Genomic DNA, 26,428 nt, shown 5'->3' with positions numbered 1-26,428 from the left:
CAGGGATATAGGGATCTATGGGGCAGGGATATAGGGATTTATGGGGCTGGGGTATAGGGGTCTATGGGGCTGGGGTATAGGGATCTATGGGGCAGGGATATAGGGATCTATGGGGCAGGGATATAGGGATTTATGGGGCTGGGGTATAGGGATCTATGGGGCTGGGATATAGGGGTCTATGGGGCTGGGGTATAGGGATTTATGGGGCTGGGATATAGGGATCTATGGGGCTGGGGTATAGGGATCTATGGGGCTGAGATATAGAGATCTATGGGGCTGGGATATAGGGATCTATGGGGCTGGGGTATAGGGATGTATGAGGCAGGGATATAGGGATCTATGGGGCTGGGGTATAGGGATCTATGGGGCTGGGATATAGGGGTCTATAGGGGGGATCTATGTGACTGTATAGGGGTTTATAGGAGGATTCTATGTGACCCTATAGGGATCTATAGGGGGGATCTATGTGACCCTATAGGGCTCTATGGGAGGGTTCTATGTACCCCTATAGGGATCTATAGGGGAGATCTATGTGACCCTATAGGGGTCTATAGGAGGGTTCTATGTGACCCTATAGGGTTCTATAGGGGGGGAGGTCATTTCCCTCTGCCCCATAGGAACCCGTTGGGGGGCGGGGTTGACCCCAAAGCGCTGCTTTATTGTATGGAAAGGAGGCGGGGCCGGGGTCCAAAGGGGGCGTGGTTTGGGGCCAAAGGGGGCGTGGTTTGGCGCCAAAAGGGGGCGTGGCTTGCCGCCAAAAGGGGGCGGGGCTAGAGGGTGCTGCGCTTGCTATGGGGCCGGGCGAGCTTCTCGGGGTGGTCGGAGGCCATGAGGGAGATGTCCCGGAAGACGTCGAGGAAGGTGGCGTCTATGGGGCAGAGACCCACACGTGGGGCCCCTGTGGACCCATAGAGACCCCCTTGGACCCATAGAGACCCCCCCAGACCCATAGATCGCCCCCAGACCCATAGATCCCCCCCTAGACCCACAGATACACCCAGCCCTATAGATCCCCCCTAGACCCATAGATACCCCCTAGACCCATAGATATCCCCCAGCCCCATAAATACCCCCCTAGACCCATAGATCCCCCCAGCCCCATAGATCCCCCCTAGACCCATAGATCCCCCCAGCCCCATAGATCCCCCTTAGACCCATAGATCCCCCCTAGACCCATAGATCCCCCCCTAGACCCACGGATACCCCCAGCCCTATAGATCCCCCCTAGACCCATGGATCCCCCCTAGACCCATAGATCCCCCCCTAGACCCATAGATCCCCCCTAGACCCATAGATCCCCCCCTAGACCCATAGATACCCCATAGACCCATAGATATCCCCCAGCCCCATAAATACCCCCCTAGACCCATAGATCACCCCTAGACCCATGGATCCCCCCTAGACCCATAGATCCCCCCCAGCCCCATAGATCCCCCCCAGCCCCATAGATCCCCCCAGCCCCATAGATCCCCCCCAGACCCATAGATGCCCCCCAGCCCCATAGATCCCCCCAGCCCCACCAGTCTGCCCCTGGGCCATGTCCATCTCCTTCATCTTGGCCAAGCGCAGCCTATGGGGATGGAAGAGACCAATGGGGGGCGATGGAGGGGGCAAATGGACCCCATAGCACCCATGGGTGCCCCCTGCCCCATAGCACCCATAGGGGCTCACAAGGTGACGATGTCGGCGTTGGCCATGTCCATGGCGATGCTGAGCGGGTCCTTGCCCTCCGCATCCACGGCGTTGACGTCGGCCCCCCGCTTGAGGAAGAGGCAGGCCAGGCTGCGAGGGGGAGATGTGGGGCAGGCATAGGGGGAGATGTGGGGCAGGCATAGGGGGAGAGACAGGATAGGGACCACAAGTTAGCAATCAGGTCTCCCATCCAGGTCCTGACCGGGGCTGACCCTGCTTAGCTTCCCCTCTGGCGGCACTAGGGGTGGGGGCTGCCACCATTGACATGAACGGGTTTGGCCCGCCCCACACATCCCCATTGACTTCAATGGGGTTTGAACCCCCCCACCCAGTGCCCCATTGACATCAATGGGGTTTGAACCCCCCCATTGCCATCAATGGGGTTTGACCCCCCCATTGACATCAATTGGGTTTGCTCCCCCCATTGACATCAATGGGGTTTTCCCCCTCCATTGACGTCAATATGGTTTGCCCCCCCATTCCCATCAATGGGGTTTGCCCCCCCCAATGCCATCAATGGGGCTCGGAACCCACCCATTACCATCTTGGGGTACCCCCCCATTCCCATCAATGGGGTTTGCCCCCCCCATTCCCACCAATGGGGTTTGCCCCCTCCCATTGCCATCAATGGGGCTTGCTCCCCCCCCACTGCTCCATTGCCATCAATGGGGTCTCGCCTCCCCATTCCCATCAATGGGGCTAGGACCCCCCCATTACCATCAATGGGGTTTGCCCCCCCCATTGCCATCAATGGGGCTCGGACCCCCCCATTACCATCAATGGGGCTCGGACCCCCCCATTACCATCAATGGGGTTTGCCCCCCCCATTGCCATCAATGGGGTTCGGACCCCTCCCATTACCATCAATGGGGTTCGGACCCCTCCCATTACCATCAATGGGGTTCCCCCCCTCCCATTGCCATCGATGGGGCTCGGACCCCCCCATTGCCATCAATGGGGCTCGGATCCCCCCCCATTGACCCACTGCCATCAATGGGGTTTGCCCCCCCCATTGCCATCAATGTGGTTCCCCCCCTCCCATTGCCATCAATGGGGTTCGGACCCCTCCCATTACCATCAATGGGGTTCCCCCCCTCCCATTACCATCAATGGGGCTCGGACCCCCCCATTGCCATCAATGGGGCTCAGACCCCTCCCATTACCATCAATGGGGTTCCCCCCTCCCATTGCCATCAATGGGGCTCGGTCCCCCCCCATTGCCATCAATGGGGTTCGGACCCCTCCCATTACCATCAATGGGGTTCCCCCCCTCCCATTACCATCAATGGGGCTCGGACCCCCCCATTGCCATCAATGGGGCTCAGACCCCTCCCATTGCCATCAATGGGGCTCGGTCCCCCCCCATTGCCATCAATGGGGCTCGGACCCCCCCATTACCATCAATGGGGCTCGGACCCCCCCATTACCATCAATGGGGTTCCCTCCCTCCCATTGCCATCAATGGGGCTCGGACCCCCTGCATTGCCCCATTGCCATCAATGGGGCTCGGATCCCCCCCCATTGACCCATTGCCATCAATGGGGTTTGTCCCCCCCATTGCCATCAATGGGGTTTGCCCCCCCCATTGCCATCAATGTGATTCCCCCCCTCCCATTACCATCAATGGGGTTCCCCCCCTCCCATTGCCATCAATGGGGTTCGGACCCCTCCCATTACCATCAATGGGGTTCCCCCTTTCCCATTACCATCAATGGGGCTCGGACCCCCCCATTGCCATCAATGGGGTTTGCCCCCCCCATTGCCATCAATGGGGCTCAGACCCCCCCCATTGCCATCAATGGGGTTTGCCCCCCCCATTGCCATCAATGTGGTTCCCCCCCTCCCATTACCATCAATGGGGTTCCCCCCCTCCCATTGCCATCAATGGGGTTTGCCCCCCCCATTGCCATCAATGTGGTTCCCCCCCTCCCATTGCCATCAATGTGGTTCCCCCCCTCCCATTACCATCAATGGGGTTCCCCCCCTCCCATTGCCATCAATGGGGTTTGCCCCCTCCCATTGCCATCAATGGGGTTCGGACCCCTCCCATTACCATCAATGGGGTTCCCCCCCTCCCATTACCATCAATGGGGCTCGGACCCCCCCGTTGCCATCAATGGGGTTTGCCCCCCCCATTGCCATCGATGGGGCTCGGACCCCCCCATTACCGTCAATGGGGCTCAGACCCCCCCCATTGCCATCAATGGGGTTTGCCCCCCCCATTGCCATCGATGGGGCTCGGACCCTCCCATTACCATCAATGGGGTTTGCCCCCCCCATTGCCATCAATGGGGTTCGGACCCCTCCCATTACCATCAATGGGGCTCGGACCCCCCCATTGCCATCAGTGGGGCTCGGTCCCCCTGCATTGCCCCATTACCATCAATGGGGCTCGGACCCCCCCATTACCATCAATGGGGTTCCCCCCCTCCCATTGCCATCAATGGGGCTCGGACCCCTCCCATTACCATCAATGGGGTTTGCCCCCCCCCATTACCATCAATGGGGCTCGGACCCCCCCATTGCCATCAATGGAGCTCGGACCCCCCCCATTACCATCAATGGGGTTCCCCCCCTCCCATTGCCATCAATGGGGCTCGGACCCCTCCCATTGCCATCAATGGGGTTCCCCCCCTCCCATTGCCATCGATGGGGCTCGGACCCCCCCATTGCCATCAATGGGGCTCGGACCCCCCCATTGCCATCGATGCCCCCCGCGCTCACCCCGTGTGCCCCCGCAGGGTCGCGTGGTGCAGGGGCCCCCTCCCGTCCCCATCGCTTTGGTTCACGCTGGCCCCGTTCTGCAGCAGGAACTCGGAGGCCAACAGCGAATTCTATGGGGCAGGGTTGGGGGGCAGACCCATAGGGACCCCCCAGAGACCCCCATTCCCCCCATTGCCCCCATTCCCCCCATTGCCCCCATTGCTCCCATTGCCCCCATTGCCCCCATTCCCCCCATTGCCCCCATTCCCCCCATTGCCCCCATTGCCCCCATTGCCCCCCATTACCCCCATTGCCCCCATTCCCCCCATTGCCCCCATTACCCCCATTGCCCCCATTGCCCCCATTGCCCCCCATTGCCCCCATTGCCCCCATTCCCCCCATTGCCCCCATTCCCCCCATTGCCCCCATTGCCCCCATTACCCCCATTACCCCCATTGCCCCCATTCCCCCCATTGCCCCCATTCCCCCCATTGCCCCCATTGCCCCCCATTACCCCCATTGCTCCCATTGCCCCCATTACCCCCATTACCCCCATTCCCCCCATTGCCCCCATTGCCCCCATTGCCCCCCATTACCCCCATTGCCCCCATTCCCCCCATTGCCCACATTACCCCCATTGCCCCCATTCCCCCATTGCCCCCATTCCCCCCATTGCCCCCATTCCCCCCATTGCCCCCATTGCCCCCCATTACCCCCATTGCTCCCATTGCCCCCATTACCCCCATTACCCCCATTCCCCCCATTGCCCCCATTCCCCCCATTGCCCCCATTGCTCCCATTGCCCCCATTGCCCCCCATTACCCCCATTGCTCCCATTGCCCCCATTACCCCCATTACCCCCATTCCCCCCATTGCCCCCATTGCCCCCCATTACCCCCATTGCCCCCATTCCCCCCATTGCCCACATTACCCCCATTGCCCCCATTCCCCCATTGCCCCCATTCCCCCCATTACCCCCATTGCCCCCATTCCCCCCATTGCCCCCATTCCCCCCATTACCCCCCATTACCCCCCATTACCCCCATTCCCCCCATTACCCCCATTGCCCCCATTACCGCCGCCACCGCCTGCAGCAGGGGGGTGCTGTTCCCCTCAGCCCCATTGGCCCAGCCAGGATCGGCCCCATGGGCCAGGGCCTCGGCCATTGTGAGCAGGCGCCTGCGCTGGGCACCCCAATACAGGAGGGCCCCTGGGTGCAGGCTGGGGGGGGGCTCCGCCTCCGGGGGTCCTAAAGGGGGGGGCGGAGCCTCAATCCACGCCCACATCGCCATATAAGGCGTTCCCCTGGGCAAACAGGCTCCACCCACACCCCATATAAGGCGATTCCGGGGCCCGTAAGCCCCGCCCACCGCGCGCTGGCCACACCCACACCCCATATAAGGAGTTCCCAAGACCCATAAGCCCCGCCCACCGCGACCAGGCCACGCCCACACTCCATATAAGGCGTTCCTGTGCCCATAGGCCTTTACCCACACCCCATATAAGGCATTACCAGTGCCTAGAAGCCCCGCCCACCGCGCTCTCACCACGCCCACATCGCCATATTAGGCGTTCACCAGTGTCAATAGGCCCCGCCCATACCCCATATAAGGTGCTCTCCAGTGTCCATAAGCTCCGGCCCAGCCCACATTGCCATATAAGGCATGCCCGTGTGCCTATAAGCAACGCCCACTGCTCTAAGGCCACGCCCACACCCCATATAAGGAGTTCCTAATACCCATAGGCCCCGCCCACATCCCATATATGGGGTTTCCGGGGCCCATAAACCCCGCCCACCGCGCCCAGGCCACGCCCCCGCCCCAAGCTCCATGAGCGCCCCCAAGCAACGCCCCCTCTCCCCCATTGGCTGCCGGCCCCGCCCCTTCGGCCGAGCCCAGCCAATCGCGTACCGGGGGCGGGGCCTGGGCGCGGGGGGCGGAGCCTCCTCGGCGCCCCCAGCGGCCGCGGCAGGAACCTCTTGTGCACGTACTTGGAGCGGATCCAGTCCTCGCGCTGGGCCCTGGCGGGGGCTATGGGGTTCTATGGGGCCCTATGGGGTCCTATGGGGTCCTATGGGGTCCTATGGGGTCCTATGGGGTCCTATGGGGTTCTATGGGGCCCTATGGGGTTCTATGGGGTCCTATGGGGTCCTATGGGGCCCTATGGGGCCCTATGGGGTCCTATGGGGTTCTATGGGGTCCTATGGGGTTCTATGGGGCCCTATGGGGTCCTATGGGGTCCTATGGGGTTCTATGGGGCCCTATGGGGTTCTATGGGGCAGGGGGTTCCTATGGGGTTCTATGGGGTCCTATGGGGTTCTATGGGGTCCTATGGGGTCCTATGGGGTTCTATGGGGTTCTATGGGGCAGGGGGTTCCTATGGGGTTCTATGGGGTCCTATGGGGTTCTATGGGGTCCTGTGGGGTTCTATGGGGTTCTATGGGGCAAGAGGGGTCCTATGGGGTTCTATGGGGCAGGAGGGGTTCTATGGGGTTCTATGGGGTCCTATGGGGCAGGGGGGGATCCATGGGGTTCTATGGGGTCCTATGGGGCAGGGGGTTCCTATGGGGTTCTATGGGGTCCTATGGGGTCCTATGGGGTTCTATGGTGTCCTATGGGTCAGGGGGTTCCTATGGGGTTCTATGGGGTCCTATGGGGCAGGGGGGGATCCATGGGGTTCTATGGGTTTCTATGGGGCAGAGGGGGTTCTATGGGGTCCTATGGGGTTCTATGGGGTTCTATGGGTTCCTATGGGGTCCTATGGGGTTCTATGGGGTCCTATGGGGCAGGGGGTTCCTATGGGGTTCTATGGGCAGGGGGGGTTCTATGGGGCAGGGGGGGTTCCTATGTGGTTCTATGGGGCAGGGGGGTGTCTATGGGGTTCTATGAGGTCCTGTAGGGTTACAGCGGGGTCCTATGTGGCAGAGGGGGTCCTATGGGGTTATAGGGGGGTCCTATGGGGCAGGGGGTCGTCTATAGGGTTCTACGGGTTCTATGGGGTCTTACAGGGTTATAGCGGGGTCCTATGGGGGTGCTATGTGGTTATGGGGGGGTCCTAAGGGGCAGGGGGTGTTCCTATGGGGGTCCTATGGGGTTATCAGGGGGTCCTATGGGGCAGGGACGGTCCTATGGGGTTACGGTGGGGACGTTCTATGGCGCTGCTATGGGGTTATAGGGGGATGCTATGGGGCAGAAGGGGTCCTGTGGGGCATGAGGGGGTCTATAGGGGCCCTATGGGGTTATCAGGGGGTCCTATGGGGCAGGGACGGTCCTATGGGGTTACGGTGGGGACGTTCTATGGCGCTGCTATGGGGTTATAGGGGGATGCTATGGGGCAGAAGGGGTTCTATGGGGCAGGGAAGGGGGGGGGGTCTGACCGGGAGCAGCTGGGGGGGGGTCTCTTGACCCCCATCTCCTCCACCCGGGCCTCATAGATGCCGTTCAAGGCGCTGTTCCCCAGCTCGCACATGACCTGGGGGGGGACCCCAATGGCGTCGGGGGGGGCCCCATAGACCCCCATTGCCCCCCATTGCTCCCAGTTACCTTCACCAGTTCAGGCTCCCATGAGTCCAGGGTCAGGGACCGGACCTTGGAGAAGTGAACCCCCAGGCTCCTATGGGGAGATGGGGGTCAGGGGGGGACCCCATGGGGTTGTGGGGTGCCCCCATTGATGCTGAAGAGGATGGGAGGGATGCAGAGATGGATGCGGTGTTGGGTCCCATCCCTGCATCCCATAGCGATGAGGATGCTCCCTTGGGTACCACATCCCATCCCTGCATCCCATAGCGATGAGGATGCTCCCTTGGGTACCACATCCCATCCCTGCATCCCATAGCGATGAGGATGCTCCCTTGGGTACCACATCCCATCCCTGCATCCCATAGCGATGAGGATGCTCCCTTGGGTACCACATCCCATCCCTGCGTCCCATAGCGATGAGGATGCTCCCTTGGGTACCACATCCCATCCCTGCATCCCATAGCGATGAGGATGCTCCCTTGGGTACCACATCCCATCCCTGCATCCCATAGCGATGAGGATGCTCCCTTGGGTACCACATCCCATCCCTGCATCCCATAGCGATGAGGATGCTCCCTTGGGTACCACATCCCATCCCTGCATCCCATAGCGATGAGGATGCTCCCTTGGGTACCACATCCCATCCCTGCATCCCATAGCGATGAGGATGCTCCCTTGGGTACCACATCCCATCCCTGCGTCCCATAGCGATGAGGATGCTCCCTTGGGTACCACATCCCATCCCTGCATCCCATAGCGATGAGGATGCTCCCTTGGGTACCACATCCCATCCCTGCATCCCATAGCGATGAGGATGCTCCCTTGGGTACCACATCCCATCCCTGCATCCCATAGCGATGAGGATGCTCCCTTGGGTACCACATCCCGTCCCTGCATCCCATAGCGATGAGGATGCTCCCTTGGGTACCACATCCCACCTGTGTATCCCGGAGCATTGGATACAAAGGGTGATTCCCAAGTTCACGCTGGCCCAGGTCGGTCCCGGCTCCCGGCATTCGCAGCAGCTCCGGTTCCCTGGGACCCTCAGCACCGTCTCCAGCACCGAGCATCCGGATGGATCCCCATGGGGTCCGGGAACCGCATCCGGGCCTTTGGGGGGCTGCTGGGATACAGGGATGGGATGGGGATGGGATGGGGATGGGATGGGGATGGGATGGGGATGGGGATGGGATGGGGATGGGATGGGGATGGGCATGGGATGGGGATGGGATGGGCATGGGATGGGGATGGGATGGGGATGGGGATGGGATGGGGATGGGGATGGGGATGGGAATGGGATGGGGATGGGATGGGGATGGGGATGGGATGGGGATGGGATGGGGATGGGATGGGGATGGGGATGGGATGGGGATGGGATGGGGATGGGGATGGGGATGGGGATGGGGATGGGGATGGGGATGGGATGGGGATGGGATGGGGATGGGATGGGGATGGGGATGGGGATGGGGATGGGGATGGGGATGGGATGGGATGGGGATGGGGATGGGATGGGGATGGGATGGGGATGGGATGGGGATGGGGATGGGGATGGGGATGGGGATGGGGATGGGATGGGGATGGGATGGGGATGGGGATGGGATGGGGATGGGGATGGGGATGGGATGGGGATGGGATGGGGATGGGGATGGGATGGGGATGGGATGGGGATGGGATGGGATGGGGATGGGATGGGGATGGAGATGGGGATGGGGATGGGGATGGGGATGGGGATGGGATGGGATGGGGATGGGGATGGGATGGGGATGGGATGGGGATGGGATGGGATGGGGATGGGGATGGGGATGGGATGGGGATGGGGATGGGGATGGGATGGGGATGGGATGGGGATGGGATGGGGATGGGGATGGGGATGGGGATGGGGATGGGGATGGGGATGGGATGGGGATGGGATGGGGATGGGGATGGGATGGGGATGGGGATGGGGATGGGATGGGGATGGGATGGGGATGGGATGGGGATGGGGATGGGATGGGGATGGGGATGGGGATGGGATGGGGATGGGATGGGGATGGGATGGGGATGGGATGGGGATGGGGATGGGATGGGGATGGGATGGGAATGGGATGGGGATGGGATGGGGATGGGATGGGGATGGGGATGGGATGGGGATGGGGATGGGAATGGGATGGGGATGGGATGGGGATGGGGATGGGATGGGGATGGGGATGGGATGGGGATGGGATGGGATGGGGATGGGATGGGGATGGGATGGGGATGGGGATGGGGATGGGGATGGGGATGGGAATGGGATGGGGATGGGATGGGGATGGGGATGGGATGGGGATGGGATGGGGATGGGATGGGGATGGGGATGGGGATGGGGATGGGGATGGGAATGGGATGGGGATGGGATGGGGATGGGGATGGGATGGGGATGGGGATGGGGATGGGATGGGGATGGGGATGGGGATGGGGGGGTCCCATAGGGGGGTGTTTGGGGCCGGACCTGTCCGGGGGGGCTCTGGGGGCCCCCCGCAGTGAAGGCGGAGGCGATGCTGCTCTGCACGGCCCCAAGCCATTGGCGCTGCTGGGCTGCGGAGTCAGCCTGGAGCACGCAGGACCTGCATGGATAACATGGGATAACATAGGAATAACATGGGAATAACGTGGGATAACATGGGATAATGTGGGATAACATGGGATAACATGGGAATAACATGGGATAACATGGGAATAACGTGGGATAACATGGGATAACATGGGAATAACGTGGGATAACATGGGAATAACATGGGAATAACGTGGGATAACATGGGAATAACGTGGGATAACACGGGATTAACGTGGGATAACATGGGATAACATGGGAATAACATGGGAATAACGTGGGATAACATGGGATAATGTGGGATAACATGGGAATAACGTGGGATAACATGGGATAACGTGGGATAACATGGGAATAACGTGGGATAACATGGGATAACGTGGAATAACATGGGAATAACGTGGGATAACATGGGATAACGTGGGATAACATGGGAATAACGTGGGATAACATGGGATAACATGGGATAACATGGGAATAACATGGGAATAACGTGGGATAGCATGGGAATAACATGGGATAACATGGGATAACATGGGATAACATGGGATAACGTGGGATAACATGGGAATAACGTGGGATAAAATGGGAATAACGTGGGATAACATGGGATAACGTGGGATAACGTGGGATAGCATGGGAATAACGTGGGATAACATGGGATAACGTGGGATAAAATGGGAATAACATGGGATAACATGGGATAACGTGGGATAACATGGGAATAACTTGGGATAACATGGGATAATGTGGGATAACATGGGATAACGTGGGATAACATGGGAATAACGTGGGATAGCATGGGAATAACGTGGGATAACGTGGGATAACATGGGATAACGTGGGATAACATGGGAATAACGTGGGATAACATGGGACAACGTGGGATAACATGGGAATAACGTGGGATAACATGGGATAATGTGGGATAACATGGGAATAACATGGGATAACGTGGGATAACGTGGGATAACATGGGAATAACATGGGATAACATGGGATAACGTGGGATAACATGGGAATAACGTGGGATAACATGGGATAACGTGGGATAACATGGGAATAACATGGGATAACGTGGGATAACATGGGATAACATGGGAATAACATGGGATAACATGGGAATAACATGAGATAACACGGGAATAACGTGGGATAGCATGGGAATAACATGGGATAACATGGGAATAACGTGGGAAAACATGGGAATAACGTGGGATAACATGGGAATAACGTGGGATAACACGGGAATAACATGGGATAACGTGGGATAACGTGGGATAACACGGGAATAATGTGGGAATAACATGGGATAACATGGGAATAACGTGGGATAACATGGGATAACACGGGAATAACGTGGGATAACATGGAATAACGTGGGAAAACATGGGAATAACGTGGGATAAAATGGGAATAACGTGGGATAACATGGGATAGCATGGGAATAACGTGGGATAACATGGGATAACGTGGGATAAAATGGGAATAACGTGGGATAACATGGGATAACATGGGATAACGTGGGATAACGTGGGATAACATGGGAATAACGTGGGATAGAATGGGAATAACGTGGGATAACATGGGATAACGTGGGATAACATGGGAATAACGTGGGATAACATGGGAATAACGTGGGATAACATGGGATAACGTGGGATAACATGGGAATAACGTGGGATAGAATGGGAATAACGTGGGATAACATGGGATAACGTGGGATAACATGGGATAACATGGGATAACGTGGGATAACATGGGATAACGTGGGATAACATGGGATAACATGGGAATAACGTGGGATAACACGGGAATAACGTGGGATAACATGGGATAACATGGGATAACGTGGGATAACATGGGATAACGTGGGATAACATGGGAATAACGTGGGATAACGTGGGATAACGTGGGATTACATGGGAATAACATGGGATAACACGGGGATAACATGGGATTAACGTGGGATAACACGGGAATGACGTGGGATAGCATGGGAATAACATGGGAATAACGTGGGATAACACGGGAATAACATGGGATAACATGGGAATAACATGGGATTAACATGGGATAACACGGGAATAACGTGGGATAACATGGGAATAACGTGGGAAAACATGGGAATAACGTGGGAAAACATGGGAATAACGTGGGATAACACGGGAATAACATGGGATAACATGGGATAACGTGGGATAACACGGGAATAATGTGGGAATAACATGGGAATAACGTGGAATAACATGGGATAACATGGGAATAGCATGGGATAATGTGGGAATAATATGGGAATAACATGGGATTACATGGGATAACGTGGGAAAATGTGGGATAACATGGGAATAACATTGGATAACGTGGGATAACATTGGGATAACATAGGGATAACATGGGAATAACATGGGAATAATGTGGGATAACATTGGGATAACATGGGATAACATAACATGGGAATAATGCAGGATAACATAGAGTAACATGGGATAACATGAGAATAACAAGGGAATAAAATGGGATAACGTGCGATAACGTGCGAATAACATGGGATAACGTGCGAATAACATCTGATAACATGGGATAACATACGGATAACATGAGATAACATGGGATAACGTGGGAATAACATGGGATAACATGGGAATAACAAATATGGGATAACATGGGATAATGTGGGAATAACATGAGATACGCATCTCTATGGGTCCCTCTGGATCCCTATGGGTCTCTATGGGTCCCTATGGGTCCCTATGGGTCTCTATGGGTCCCTATGGGTCGCTATGGGGCTCTATGGGGTCTCTATGGGTCTCTATGGGTCCCTATGTGTCGCTATGGGGCTCTATGGGGTCTCTATGGGTCTCTATGGGTCTCTATGGGTCCCTATGGGTCTCTATGGGTCTCTATGGGTCACTATGGGGCTCTATGGGGCAGCACTCACTTGGAGGGTGACAGCACCTCGAAGCAGAAGCGCCGCTCCAGGTCAGGGCAGGATTTGACCGTGCAGAGCCTCAGGTCCTCCATGACCACGGTGGGGGGGTCCTGGGGGCACCCCAAAGCTCAGCCCCATAGAGCCCCATAGAGCCCCATAGAGATACATAGAGACCCATAGAGACCTCATAGAGCCCCCATAGAGACCCATAGAGACCCATAGAGACACCATAGAGACCCATAGAGACCCATAGAGACCCCATAGAGCCCCATAGAGCCCCATAGAGATACATAGAGACCCATAGAGACCTCATAGAGCCCCACAGAGATACATAGAGACCCATAGAGACCTCATAGAGACCCATAGAGACCTCATAGAGACCCCATAGAGACCCATAGAGACCCCATAGAGACACCATAGAGACCCATAGAGACCCCATAGAGACCCCATAGAGACCCATAGAGACCCATAGAGACACCATAGAGACCCATAGAGACCCCATAGAGACCCCATAGAGCCCCATAGAGCCCCATAGAGCCCCCATAGAGACCCATAGAGCCCCATAGAGCCCCCATAGAGCCCCCATAGAGACCCATAGAGACCCATAGAGCCCCCATAGAGACCCCATAGAGCCCCATAGAGCCCCATAGAGACCCCATAGAGACCCATAGAGCCCCATAGAGCCCCCATAGCGCCCCCATAGAGCCCCATAGAGCCCCCATAGAGCCCCCATAGAGACCCATAGAGACCCATAGAGCCCCCATAGAGACCCCATAGAGCCCCATAGAGCCCCATAGAGACCCCATAGAGACCCATAGAGCCCCATAGAGCCCCCATAGCGCCCCCATAGAGCCCCATAGAGCCCCCATAGAGCCCCATAGAGCCCCATAGAGACCCCATAGAGCCCCCATAGAGCCCCATAGAGCCCCATAGAGCCCCCATCTCACCCTCGCCCTCTTGATGTAAACCAATTGGTTGCTCTGGATGCTGAACCAGCGCCTGGGGGGGGGGGGGTGTAAGGGGGGACCCCAAAACCAAGCCCACGTCAAGGGGGGGGGGCTTTGGGCTGGGTTTGGGGTGTTTTGGGGTATTTTGGGGTGTTTTAGGGGTGTTTTGGGGTATTTTGGGGTGTTTTAGGGGTATTTTGGGGTGTTTTGGGTGTTTTAGGGGTATTTTGGGGTGATTTAAGGGTACTTTGGGGTGTTTTGGGCGGATTTTGGGGTTTTGTGGGTGGTTTGGGGTGTTTCCGGTTGTCTTTTGGGGTGTCTTAGGAGTATTTTGGGTATTTTGTGGTGTTTCGGGGGTATTTTGGGGTGTTTTGGGTGGGTTTTTGGGTATTTTGGGGTGTTTGGGGGGTATTTTGGGGTATTTTGGGTGTTTTAGGGGTATTTTGTCGTGCTTTGGGTGGATTTTGGGGGTATTTTAGGAGTATTTTGGGGTGTTTTAGGTGGATTTTGGGGGATTTAAGGGTATTTAGGGGTATTTTGGGGGGATTTTGGCGTATTTTTGGTGGATTTTGGCGTATTTTGGGGTGTTTTGGGTGGGTTTGGGGGTATTTTGGGGTGTTTTAGGGGTATTTTTGGGGTATTTTGGGTGGATTTTTGGGTATTTTGGGGTGTTTTGGGTGGATTTTTGGGTATTTTGGGCTGGTTTAGGGGTATTTCTGGCGTATTTTGGGTATTTTGGGGTGTTTTGGGTGGGTTTTGGGATATTTTGGGGTATTTTTGGTGGATTTTTGGGTATTTTGGGCTGTTTTAGGGGTATTTTGGGGGTATTTTGGGTATTTTGCGGTGTTTTGGGTGGGTTTTGGGGTATTTTGGGGTGTTTCGGGGCGTTCCGGTACCGGCTCCACGTGCGGAAGGCGTTGCTGGCTCTCTTGTACAGGTACCCCTGCATGGGGGGGGCGCCGGGCGCCGCCTCCCCCGTGGCCCCGCCCACCGCCTCCTGTGATAGGTCCTGGGGGACGCGCGTCAGCCGTGGCCACGCTCCCTCCCGCCCCGGCCCCGCCCCCGAGCCCCGCGCCAATCCCCATTGGTCCATTTGGGGGGGGTGGGAGCGGGGGGGGCGGGAGCTGCTAAAGCCCCGCCCCCTCATTTCATTGGCCCCGCCCTGAGACCACGCCCCCTTTGAGACCACGCCCCCCAGCTCCAGTCATCTCCTCCCCTTGTGCTCAGCACCGCCCCTATTGGTTAAGCCCCGCCCCCTGTAGAGCTTAGACCTGCCCCTATTGGTTAAGCCCCGCCTCCAGTGTCTTATCCCTGCTCCTATTGGTCATGCCCTGTCCCCCCTGAGGGCCTTAGCCCCACCCCCTGGGCGTCTTAGCCCCGCCTCTATTGGTTAAGCTCCGCCCCCTGTGTCTTATCCCCTCCCCTATTGGCTAAGCCTTGCCCCCGGCTGTCTTGTCCCCACCCCTTTTGTTTAAGCCCCGCCCCCTGTCTTATCCCTGCCCCTATTGGTTAAGCCTTGCCCACTGTGCATCTTAGCCCCGCCCCACTGGTTAAGCCCCGCCCCTGTGCGTCTTATCCCCACCCCATTGGTTAAAAGCCTCTCCTCCTGCGTCTTAGCCCCGCCCCTATTCGTTAAGCCCCGCCCCCTTTGCCATAGCCCCGCCCCTAAGGCCCAAACCCTGCCCCCTGGGCCTCGCAGCTCCCTCCCCATTGGTCAAGCCCCGCCCCTCTCGCTTAAGCCCCGCCCCTCCTGGTTAAGCCCCTCCCACCTGCTGCCTCAGCACCGTGTGCCGCTGCTCCATGTCCCGCTGCCTCCGGGCCCCCTCCAGCACCATCCGGTCCAGCTGCGGGAAACACGGCCCTGGATGCTCCCCCCCCCCTTCCATGGCTATCCCATGGGATACCCTTGGATCCATAGGGATAGGGGTTGGGACGGGGGGAACCTCACCTGCACCCCCAGCTCTCCCCGGTACTGCTGGGTGCTGGTGGCCCTATGGTGGCCTTGGCTGAAGAAGGTGGCCTGGGCCTCCAGCAGGGCCAGGACCTGGAGGCGGGGGGACTCAATGGGACCCCCAAATGCCCTCCGTAGCGCCCCATAAATGGAGCCAGGGACCTCCAAAAGCATTGGGGACCCCCAGAGCCCCCCCCGGACCCCACTCACAAAGTGGAGCATCTCCGTCTTCTTCCTCTCCTGGATCACATTGAGCTGGGGGGGGTGTGTGTGTGTGTGTATGAAGCCACGCCCCCTCAAAGCCACGCCCATAAAGCGCTCCAACCAATCAGAGCACGGCTCAGGGCAAAGCCACGCCCCCCGCCGGCTCCATTCATCCCCTTCCCACACCCAAGCCACTTCCCCCCATTCAACCCCTCCCCAGCCTCGCTCCCGCCCCTCGAAGCCCCGCCCATAAAGCGCTCCAACCAATCAGAGCACGGCTCAGGGCAAAGCCACGCCCCCCGCCGGCTCCATTCATCCCCTCGCAAGCAGCGCCCCCCCCCCCCCCCTTCAACCCCTCGCGAGCCTCGCTCCCGTCCCCGAAGCCCCGCCCACAAAGCGCTCCGGCCAATCAGAGCACCCCTCGAGGCCCCGCCCACCTGCAGGACGTAGTCGAGCCCCCGCGCACGCGCGGCCCCGCGGGCCCCGCCCAGCGCGGCCTCGGCTTCCCGCGCCTCCAGGGGGCGCCTCCGCGGCACCTCGGCGTGGTGCTGCAGCGCCCCCTGCAGGGCCTCGCACGCCCGCGCCCACTCGCGGCGCGCGTCCCGCAGGCCCCGCCCACCCCTGTATGGAGGGGGGAACCCAGGGTGAGGGGGGGCCCCATTGACACCCATTGATACCCATTGATACCCATTGATACCCATTGATACCCATTGATACCCATTGACACCCATTGACACCCATTGATACCCATTGAGACCCATTGACACCCATTGACCCCCATTGACACCCATTGACACCCATTGATACCCATTGATACCTATTGATACCCAGTGACACCCATTGACACCCATTGACCCCCATTGACACCCATTGACCCCATTGACACCCATTGACACCCATTGATACCCATTGATACCTATTGATACCCATTGACACCCATTGACACCCATTGACACCCATTGACACCCATTGACACCCATTGACACCCATTGATACCCATTGATACCTATTGATACCCATTGACACCCATTGACACCCATTGACACCCATTGACCCCCATTGACACCCATTGACCCCATTGACACCCATTGATACCCATTGATACCCATTGATACCCATTGACACCCATTGACACCCATTGACACCCATTGACACCCATTGACACCCATTGATACCCATTGATACCTATTGATACCCATTGACACCCATTGACACCCATTGACCCCCATTGACACCCATTGACCCCATTGACACCCATTGACCCCCATTGAGACCCATTGACACCCATTGACCCCATTGACACCCATTGACCCCCATTGACCCCCATTGACACCCACTGACACCCATTGACACTCATTGACCCCCATTGATACCCATTGAGACCCATTGACACCCATTGACACCCATTGATACCCATTGAGACCCATTGAGACCCATTGACACCCATTGACACCCAATGACACCCATTGACACCCATTGACCCCATTGACACCCATTGACACCCATTGACCCCATTGACACCCATTGACACCCATTGACACCCATTGACCCCATTGACCCCATAGACCCCCATTGACACCCATTGATACCCATTGACCCCCATTGACCCCCATTGACACCCATTGACCCCATTGACACCCATTGACACCCATTGACCCCATTGACACCCATTGACACCCATTGACCCCATTGACCCCATTGACCCCATAGACCCCCATTGACACCCATTGATACCCATTGACCCCCATTGACCCCCATTGACACCCATTGACCCCATTGACACCCATTGACCCCATTGACCCCCCCAGCACCCATGGGCTCACTCTTTGAGCAGGGCCTGGACGTGGCGGCGCAGGGCGGCCTCGGTGCTGTCCTGCAGCTCCTGGGGGCATGGGGGGGGGCCCCATTGAGCCGAGGGGGGAGTCGGCATGGGGGGGGGAGTAGAGGACCACGTGACCTCCCCATAGACCCCCATAGACCCCCATAACACCCCATAGCTCCCCATAGACACCCATAGACCCTGTTAGACCCCCTATAGACCCCCATAGACACCCCACAGCTCCCCATAGACCCAACATAGACACCCACAGAACCCCTATAGACCCCCTCCATAGACACCCCATAACTGCACATAGACCCCCCATAGACCACCAAAGTCCCCATAGACTCCCTGTAGACACATTAGACCCCCTATAGGCCCCCATGGATCCCCATAGACCCCCTATAGACCCCCATAGGAACCCATCGACCCCCTGTAGACCTCAATAGACCCCCTGTAGACCCCAATAGACACCCCATAGCTCCCCATAGACACCCCTAGACTCCCACAGACACCCCATAGACCCCCACAGAACCCCATAGACCCAACATAGGCACCCATAGGCCTCCCATAGACCCCATTAGATCCCCCGTAGACCCCCATAGACACCCCATAGCTCCCCATAGACGCCCCATAGACCCCCACAGAACCCCATAGACCCAACATAGACACCCATAGACCCCCCATAGACCCCTATAGACACCTGATAGCTCCCCATAGGCCCCCACAGACCCCCATAGACCCCCCTTAGTCTCCCCATAGACCCCCCTAAACACCCATAGGAACCCATAGAACCCCCTTAGACCCCCATGGACACCCCATAGACCTCCCTAGACCCCATTAGACCCCTCCATAGACCCCCCTTAGACCCCTCATAGACCCTCCTAAACATCCATAGGAACCCATAGACCCCCCTTAGACCCCATTAGACCCCCATAGACACCCCATAGGCCCCTGTAGACCCCCCCATAGACCCTCATAGGCCCCCACAGACCCCAATAGACCCCCCCTTAGACCCCCTTAAACACCTATAGGAACCCATGGACCCCCCCATAGACCCCCATAGACCCCCCATAGCCCCCCTATAGCCCCATCGCTACATTGGAGAGGCAGGGGACGGGGAAAGGGGGCGTGGCCTCGGGCCGCAGGGGGCGGGGCCTCACCTCGTGGCTCCCCACCATCAGCTCCAGGGACTCGCTCACCTTCTCCAGCGCCTCCTGGTGGCGGGGGGGGGGAACGACGACACGGACACAAAGTGCTTGGACCCCCCCCCAATAACCCCCCATTGGTACATCCCAACCCCCCCCCCACCCTTCAGGACCCCCCCATTGGGGGTGTTCATGTGAATGGGGGGGGTCCCACAACCCCTTTCCCCCCCTCCATTGACCTCCATTTGGGTCCGTCCCCCCCCCCCCGCCCTCTGTTGTCAATGGACTCACCCGCAGCGGGGGCTCCCCCCCCCGCGCCAGGTCCCGCAGGGCCGCGGCCAGGGCGCGCCCCGCGCCCGCCAGGTGGCGCCCTGCGTCCAGCGCAGCCGCACTGAGCCTCAGCACCTGGGGTAATGGGGGGGCAATGGGGGGGCTATGGGGGGTCAATGGGGGGCTATGGGGGGTCAATGGGGGGTAAATGGGGGCCTATGGCGAGGGCTATGGGGGGGCTATGGGGGGGCTATGGGGGATCAATGGGGGGTAAATGGGGGCCTATGGGGAGGGCTATGGGGAGGGCTATGGGGGGGCTATGGGGGATCAATGGGGGGTAAATGGGGGCCTATGGGGAGGCTATGGGGGGGCTATGGGGGATCAATGGGGGGTAAATGGGGGTCTATGGGGAGGGCTATGGGGGGGCTATGGGGGGGCTATGGGGGATCAATGGGGGGTAAATGGGGGTCTATGGGGAGGGCTATGGGGGGGCTATGGGGGGGCTATGGGGGATCAATGGGGGGTAAATGGGGGCCTATGGGGAGGCTATGGGGGGTAAATGGGGGCCTATGGGGAGGGCTATGGGGGGTCAATGGGGGGCTATGGGGGGTCAATGGGGGGTAAATGGGGGCCTATGGGGAGGGCTATGGGGGGGCTATGGGGGGGCTATGGGGGATCAATGGGGGGTAAATGGGGGCCTATGGGGAGGCTATGGGGGGGCTATGGGGGATCAATGGGGGGTAAATGGGGGGTAAATGGGGGCCTATGGGGAGGCTATGGGGGGGCTATGGGGGATCAATGGGGGATCAATGGGGGGTAAATGGGGGTCTATGGGGAGGCTATGGGGGGGCTATGGGGGGTCAATGGGGGGTCAATGGGGGGTAAATGGGGGCCTATGGGGAGGCTATGGGGGGTAAAAGGGGGCCTATGGGGAGGGCTATGGGGGGTCAATGGGGGGCTATGGGGGGTCAATGGGGGGTAAATGGGGGCCTATGGGGAGGGCTATGGGGGGGCTATGGGGGGGCTATGGGGGATCAATGGGGGGTAAATGGGGGCCTATGGGGAGGGCTATGGGGAGGGCTATGGGGGGGCTATGGGGGATCAATGGGGGGTAAATGGGGGCCTATGGGGAGGGCTATGGGGGGGCTATGGGGGGGCTATGGGGGATCAATGGGGGGTAAATGGGGGCCTATGGGGAGGCTATGGGGGGGCTATGGGGGATCAATGGGGGGTAAATGGGGGCCTATGGGGAGGCTATGGGGGGTAAATGGGGGCCTATGGGGAGGGCTATGGGGAGGGCTATGGGGGGGCTATGGGGGATCAATGGGGGGTAAATGGGGGCCTATGGGGAGGCTATGGGGGGGCTATGGGGGATCAATGGGGGGTAAATGGGGGTCTATGGGGAGGGCTATGGGGGGGCTATGGGGGGGCTATGGGGGATCAATGGGGGGTAAATGGGGGTCTATGGGGAGGGCTATGGGGGGGCTATGGGGGGGCTATGGGGGATCAATGGGGGGTAAATGGGGGCCTATGGGGAGGGCTATGGGGGGGCTATGGGGGGGCTATGGGGGATCAATGGGGGGTAAATGGGGGCCTATGGCGAGGGCTATGGGGGGGCTATGGGGGGGCTATGGGGGGCTATGGGGGGATATAGGGGGGCTATGGGGGATCAATGGGGGGTAAATGGGGGCCTATGGGGAGGGCTATGGGGGGGCTATGGGGGGGCTATGGGTGGTCTATGGGGGGCTACAGGGGTGTATGTGGGGGTATGAGGGGTCAATGGGGGGATATAGGGGGGCTATGGGGGTCTATGGGGGGCTATGGGGGGGTAAATGGGGGGCTATGGGGGGATATGGGGAGGCTATGTGGGGTCTATGGGGGGCTATGGGGGGATATAGGGGGGTATGGGAGGCTATGGGGGGTAAATGGGGGGGCTATGGGGGGCCTATGGGAGGGCTATGGGGAGATATGGAGGCTATGTGGGGGCTATGGGGGGTCTATGGGGGGGGTATGGGGGGGCTATGGGGGGCTATGGGGGGGATATAGGGGGGCTATGAGGGGGCAATGGGGGGCTATGGGGGGTCAATGGGGGGCTATGGGGGGTCAATGGGGGGTCTATGGGGGGATATAGGGGGCTATGGGGGGGCTATGGGGGGGTCTATGGGGGGGTCTGTGGGGGGCCATGGGGGGCTATGGGGTCAATGGAGTGTCTATGGGGCTCTATGGGGTGTCTATGGGGCTCTATGGAGTGTCTATGGGGCTATATGGGGTGCCTATGGGGGTCTATGGGGTGTCTATGGGGTCAATGGGGTGTCTATGGGGCTCTATGGGGCTCAATGGAGTGTCTATGGGTCTCTATGGGGCTCTATGGGTCTCTATGGGGCGCTATGGGGGTTATGGAGGGGTACAGCCAGCGGGTTGCTGCGCATCCAGCAGGGGGCGGTATAGTGCCGCAGGGGGCGGGGTCAGCCGAGGCCACGCCCCTTCTGCTCTATGGATCCCTATGGGCGTCTATGGGGCTCTATGGGGCTCTATGGGTGTCTATGGGGGTCTATGGGGTGTCTATGGGGGTCCATGGTGGTCTATGGGGCACAATGGACACCAATGTCCCTCTATAGCCGCATCCCCATGGATCCCCAGCCCCCATCCCTATGGGTCTCTATGGACCCCATGGCTCCACCCCCATCCCTATAGACCCCTATGGACCCCTATGGATCCCTATGGACCCCATGGCTCCACCCCCATCCCAATAGATCCCTGTGGACCCCATGGCTCCACCCCCATCCCTATAGACCCCTATGGACCCCTATAGACCCCTATGGACCCCATGGCTCCACCCCCATCTCTATGGCTCCACCCCCATCCCTATAGACCCCTATAGACCCCTATGGACCCCTATAGACCCCTATGGACCCCATGGCTCCACCCCCATCTCTATGGCTCCACCCCCATCCCTATAGACCCCTATAGACCCCTATGGACCCCTATAGACCCCTATGGACCCCATGGCTCCACCCCCATCTCTATGGCTCCACCCCCATCCCTATAGACCCCTATGGACCCCTATGGATCCCAATGGTCCAAGACCCAGATGTTGCCCCCCCCCCCCCCCCACCTTCTCCAGCTGCGTCTCGAGCTCGGCCACATCAGCCTCGGCCTCTTCCACTGCAGCCCTGGGGGAGGACGGGGGGGTTATGGGGCTCTATGGGTCTCTATGGGTCTCTATGGGGTCTCTATGGGGGCTCTATGGGTCTCTATGGGGTCTCTATGGGGCTCTATGGGGGCTCTATGGGGTCTCTATGGGGGGTCTATGGGGGTCTATGGGGTCTCTATGGGTCTCTATGGGTCTCTATGGGGCTCTATGGGGCTCTATGGGGGGTCTATGGGGGGTCTATGGGGGCGCTATGGGGGTCTATGGGGTCTCTATGGGTCTCTATGGGGTCTCTATGGGGGCTCTATGGTGTCTCTATGGGGTCTCTATGGGTCTCTATGGGTCTCTATGGGGTCTCTATGGGGCTCTATGGGTCTCTATGGGGTCTCTATGGGTCTCTATGGGTCTCTATGGGGTCTCTATGGGGCTCTATGGGTCTCTATGGGGTCTCTATAGGTCTCTATGGGGTCTCTATGGGTCTCTATGGGGCTCTATGGGGCTCTATGGGTCTCTATGGGGTCTCTATGGGTCTCTATGGGTCTCTATGGGGTCTCTATGGGCTCTCTATGGGTATCTATGGGGTCTCTATGGGTCTCTATGGGGTCTCTATGGGGTCTCTATGGGTCTCTATGGGGCTCTATGGGGTCTCTATGGGGCTCTATGGGTCTCTATGGGGCTCTATGGGTCTCTATGGGGTCTCTATGGGGTCTCTATGGGGTCTCTATGGGGTCTCTATGGGTCTCTATGGGTCTCTATGGGGTCTCTATGGCTCTCTATGGGCTCTCTATGGGTCTCTATGGGTCTCTATGGGTCTCTATGGGGTCTCTATGGGCTCTCTATTGGTCTCTATGGGGTCTCTATGGGTCTCTATGGGTCTCTATGGGTCTCTATTGGTCTCCATGGGTCTCTATGGGTCTCTATGGGGTCTCTATAGGTCTCTATGGGGTCTCTATGGGTCTCTATGGGGTCTCTATGGTTCTCTATGGGTCTCTATGGGGTCTCTATGGGTCTCTATGGGTCTCTATGGGTCTCTATGGGTCTCTATGGTTCTCTATGGGTCTCTATGGGGTCTCTATGGGTCTCTATGGGTCTCTATGGGTCCCTATGGGGCCGGGCCCCCCCCATTGCTCCCTTTGGTTTCAGTCCGTGCATGGGGCCCCCCCTCCCCCCCCGGTGGTTTCCGGCCCCTCCCCCACGCACCGGCGCGAGGAAACCGCTTCCGCCCCACGGATGTGGGGGGGGGAGGGGGGGGCAAGGTGGGGGGGGATGGGGGGGTCTATGGGGAGCTATAGGGGGGGTCTATGGGGCTGTATGGGGTCTCTATGGGGCTCTATAGGGTTTCTATGGGGCTCCATGGGGCTCTATGGGGCTGTGTAGGGTATCTATGGGGTCTCTATGTGGCTCTATAGGGTGTCTATGAGGTGTCTATGAGGCTCTATGGGGGTTCTATGGGGCTCTATGGGGCTCTATAGGGCTCTATAGGGGGTCTATGGGTCTCTATGGGCCTCTATGGGGTGTCTATAAAGTGTCTATGGCGGTCTATAGGGTGTCTATGGTGTGTCTTTGGGGCTCTATAGGGTTTTTATGGGGCTCTATGGGGCTCTATTGGGTGTCTATGGGGCTCTATAGGGTGTCTAGGAGGTGCCTATGAGGCTCTATAGGGTTTGTATGGGGCTCCATGGGGCTCTAGAGGGTCTCTATGGGTTGTCTATAGGTCTCTATGGGGTCTCTGTGGGTCTCTATGGGGTCTCTATGGGGTCTCTATGGGTTGTCTATTGGGCTCTATAGGGTTTGTATGGGTCTCTATGGGTCTCTATGGGTCTCTATGGGTCTCCATGGGTCTCTATGGGGTCTCTATGGGTCTCCAGGGGTCTCTATGGAGTCTCTATGGGGTCTCTATGGGTTGTCTATTGGGCTCTATAGGGTTTGTATGGGTCTCTATGGGTCTCTATGGGTCTCCATGGGTCTCTATGGGGTCTCTATGGGTCTCCATGGGTCTCTATGGGGTCTCTATGGGTCTCTATGGGTCTCTATGGGTCTCCATGGGTCTCTATGGGGTCTCTATGGGTTGTCTATTGGGCTCTATAGGGTTTGTATGGGTCTCTATGGGTCTCTATGGGTCTCTATGGGTCTCCATGGGTCTCTATGGGGTCTCTATGGGTTGTCTATTGGGCTCTATAGGGTTTGTATGGGTCTCTATGGGTCTCTATGGGGTCTCTATGGGTCTCTATGGGTCTCTATGGGGTCTCTATGGGTCTCTATGGGGTCTCTATGTGTCTCTATGGGGTCTCTATGGTCTCTATGGGGTCTCTATGGGTCTCTATGGGTCTCTATGGGGTCTCTATGGGGTCTCTATGGGTTGTCTATGGGGCTCTATGGTATCTATGGGGGGGGTCCGGTGCCGGTACCTGAACCAGGGCGAGTCGCGCAGGCACTCCTCGAAGTCCAACTTCACCGGCATCCCGGGGGGTCCCTATGGATCCTATGGGGTCTCTATGGGTCCCTATGGGGCTCTATGGGGTCTCTATGGGGCTCTATGGGTCGCTATGGGGCTCTATGGGGCTCCGGTGGTGGCGGTTGCTGGACGAGGCTGGGGCCGATGGGGCCGAGCGAGCGGAGGCTCCGCCCCCGGGGGGGCGGAGACAGGGACGGTGGGGGGGGGGGGAAGAGATGGGAATGGGATCAGGGATGGGATCAGGGATGGGATCAGGGATGGGATCGGGATGGGATCAGGGATGGGATCAGGGATGGGATCAGGATGGGATCAGGGATGGGATCAGGATGGGATCAGGATGGGATCAGGGATGGGATCAGGGATGGGATCAGGGATGGGATCGGGATGGGATCAGGGATGGGATCAGGATGGGATCAGGATGGGATCAGGATGGGATCAGGGATGGGATCAGGGATGGGATCAGGATGGGATCAGGGATGGGATCAGGATGGGATCAGGGATGGGATCAGGATGGGATCAGGGATGGGATCAGGGAGGGATCAGGGATGGGATCAGGGATGGGATCAGGGATGGGATCAGGATGGGATCAGGGATGGGATCAGGGATGGGATCAGGGATGGGATCAGGATGGGATCAGGGATGGGATCAGGATGGGATCAGGGATGGGATCAGGGAGGGATCAGGGATGGGATCAGGGATGGGATCAGGGATGGGATCAGGATGGGATCAGGGATGGGATCAGGGATGGGATCAGGATGGGATCAGGGATGGGATCAGGGATGGGATCAGGGATGGGATCAGGGATGGGATCAGGGATGGGATCAGGATGGGATCAGGGATGGGATCAGGATGGGATCAGGGATGGGATCAGGGATGGGATCAGGGATGGGATCAGGATGGGATCAGGGATGGGATCAGGATGGGATCAGGGATGGGATCAGGGATGGGATCAGGATGGGATCAGGGATGGGATCAGGATGGGATCAGGGATGGGATCAGGGATGGGATCAGGATGGGATCGGGATGGGATCAGGATGGGATCAGGATGGGATCAGGGATGGGATCAGGG

The 26,428-nt window shown here is 58.5% G+C and overlaps 1 protein-coding gene across 1 annotated transcript; it reads right to left on the bottom strand.

The window, feature by feature from the left end:
- Positions 1-770: 770 nt before the first annotated feature.
- ACAP1 (ArfGAP with coiled-coil, ankyrin repeat and PH domains 1) lies at positions 771-25,365 on the bottom strand (the record flags this gene model as incomplete). The annotated part of the gene is made up of 22 exons (XM_080636396.1): positions 771-868; positions 1,521-1,570; positions 1,672-1,782; positions 4,417-4,526; positions 5,472-5,644; positions 6,306-6,415; positions 7,772-7,866; positions 7,938-8,007; positions 8,852-9,033; positions 10,381-10,495; positions 13,424-13,524; positions 14,362-14,413; positions 15,258-15,370; positions 16,131-16,205; positions 16,310-16,405; positions 16,523-16,567; positions 16,954-17,137; positions 18,340-18,398; positions 19,499-19,552; positions 19,775-19,888; positions 22,869-22,926; positions 25,313-25,365. 22 exons carry the CDS (start codon positions 25,363-25,365, stop codon positions 771-773), a joined length of 2,118 nt encoding a protein of 705 aa, XP_080492522.1.
- Positions 25,366-26,428: the final 1,063 nt, after the last annotated feature.

Source organism: Psittacula echo (genome assembly GCF_963264785.1).
Source record: "Psittacula echo genome assembly, chromosome: 32".
NCBI lineage: Eukaryota > Metazoa > Chordata > Aves > Psittaciformes > Psittacidae > Psittacula > Psittacula echo.
This window is presented reverse-complemented; position numbering and strand designations above follow the sequence as displayed.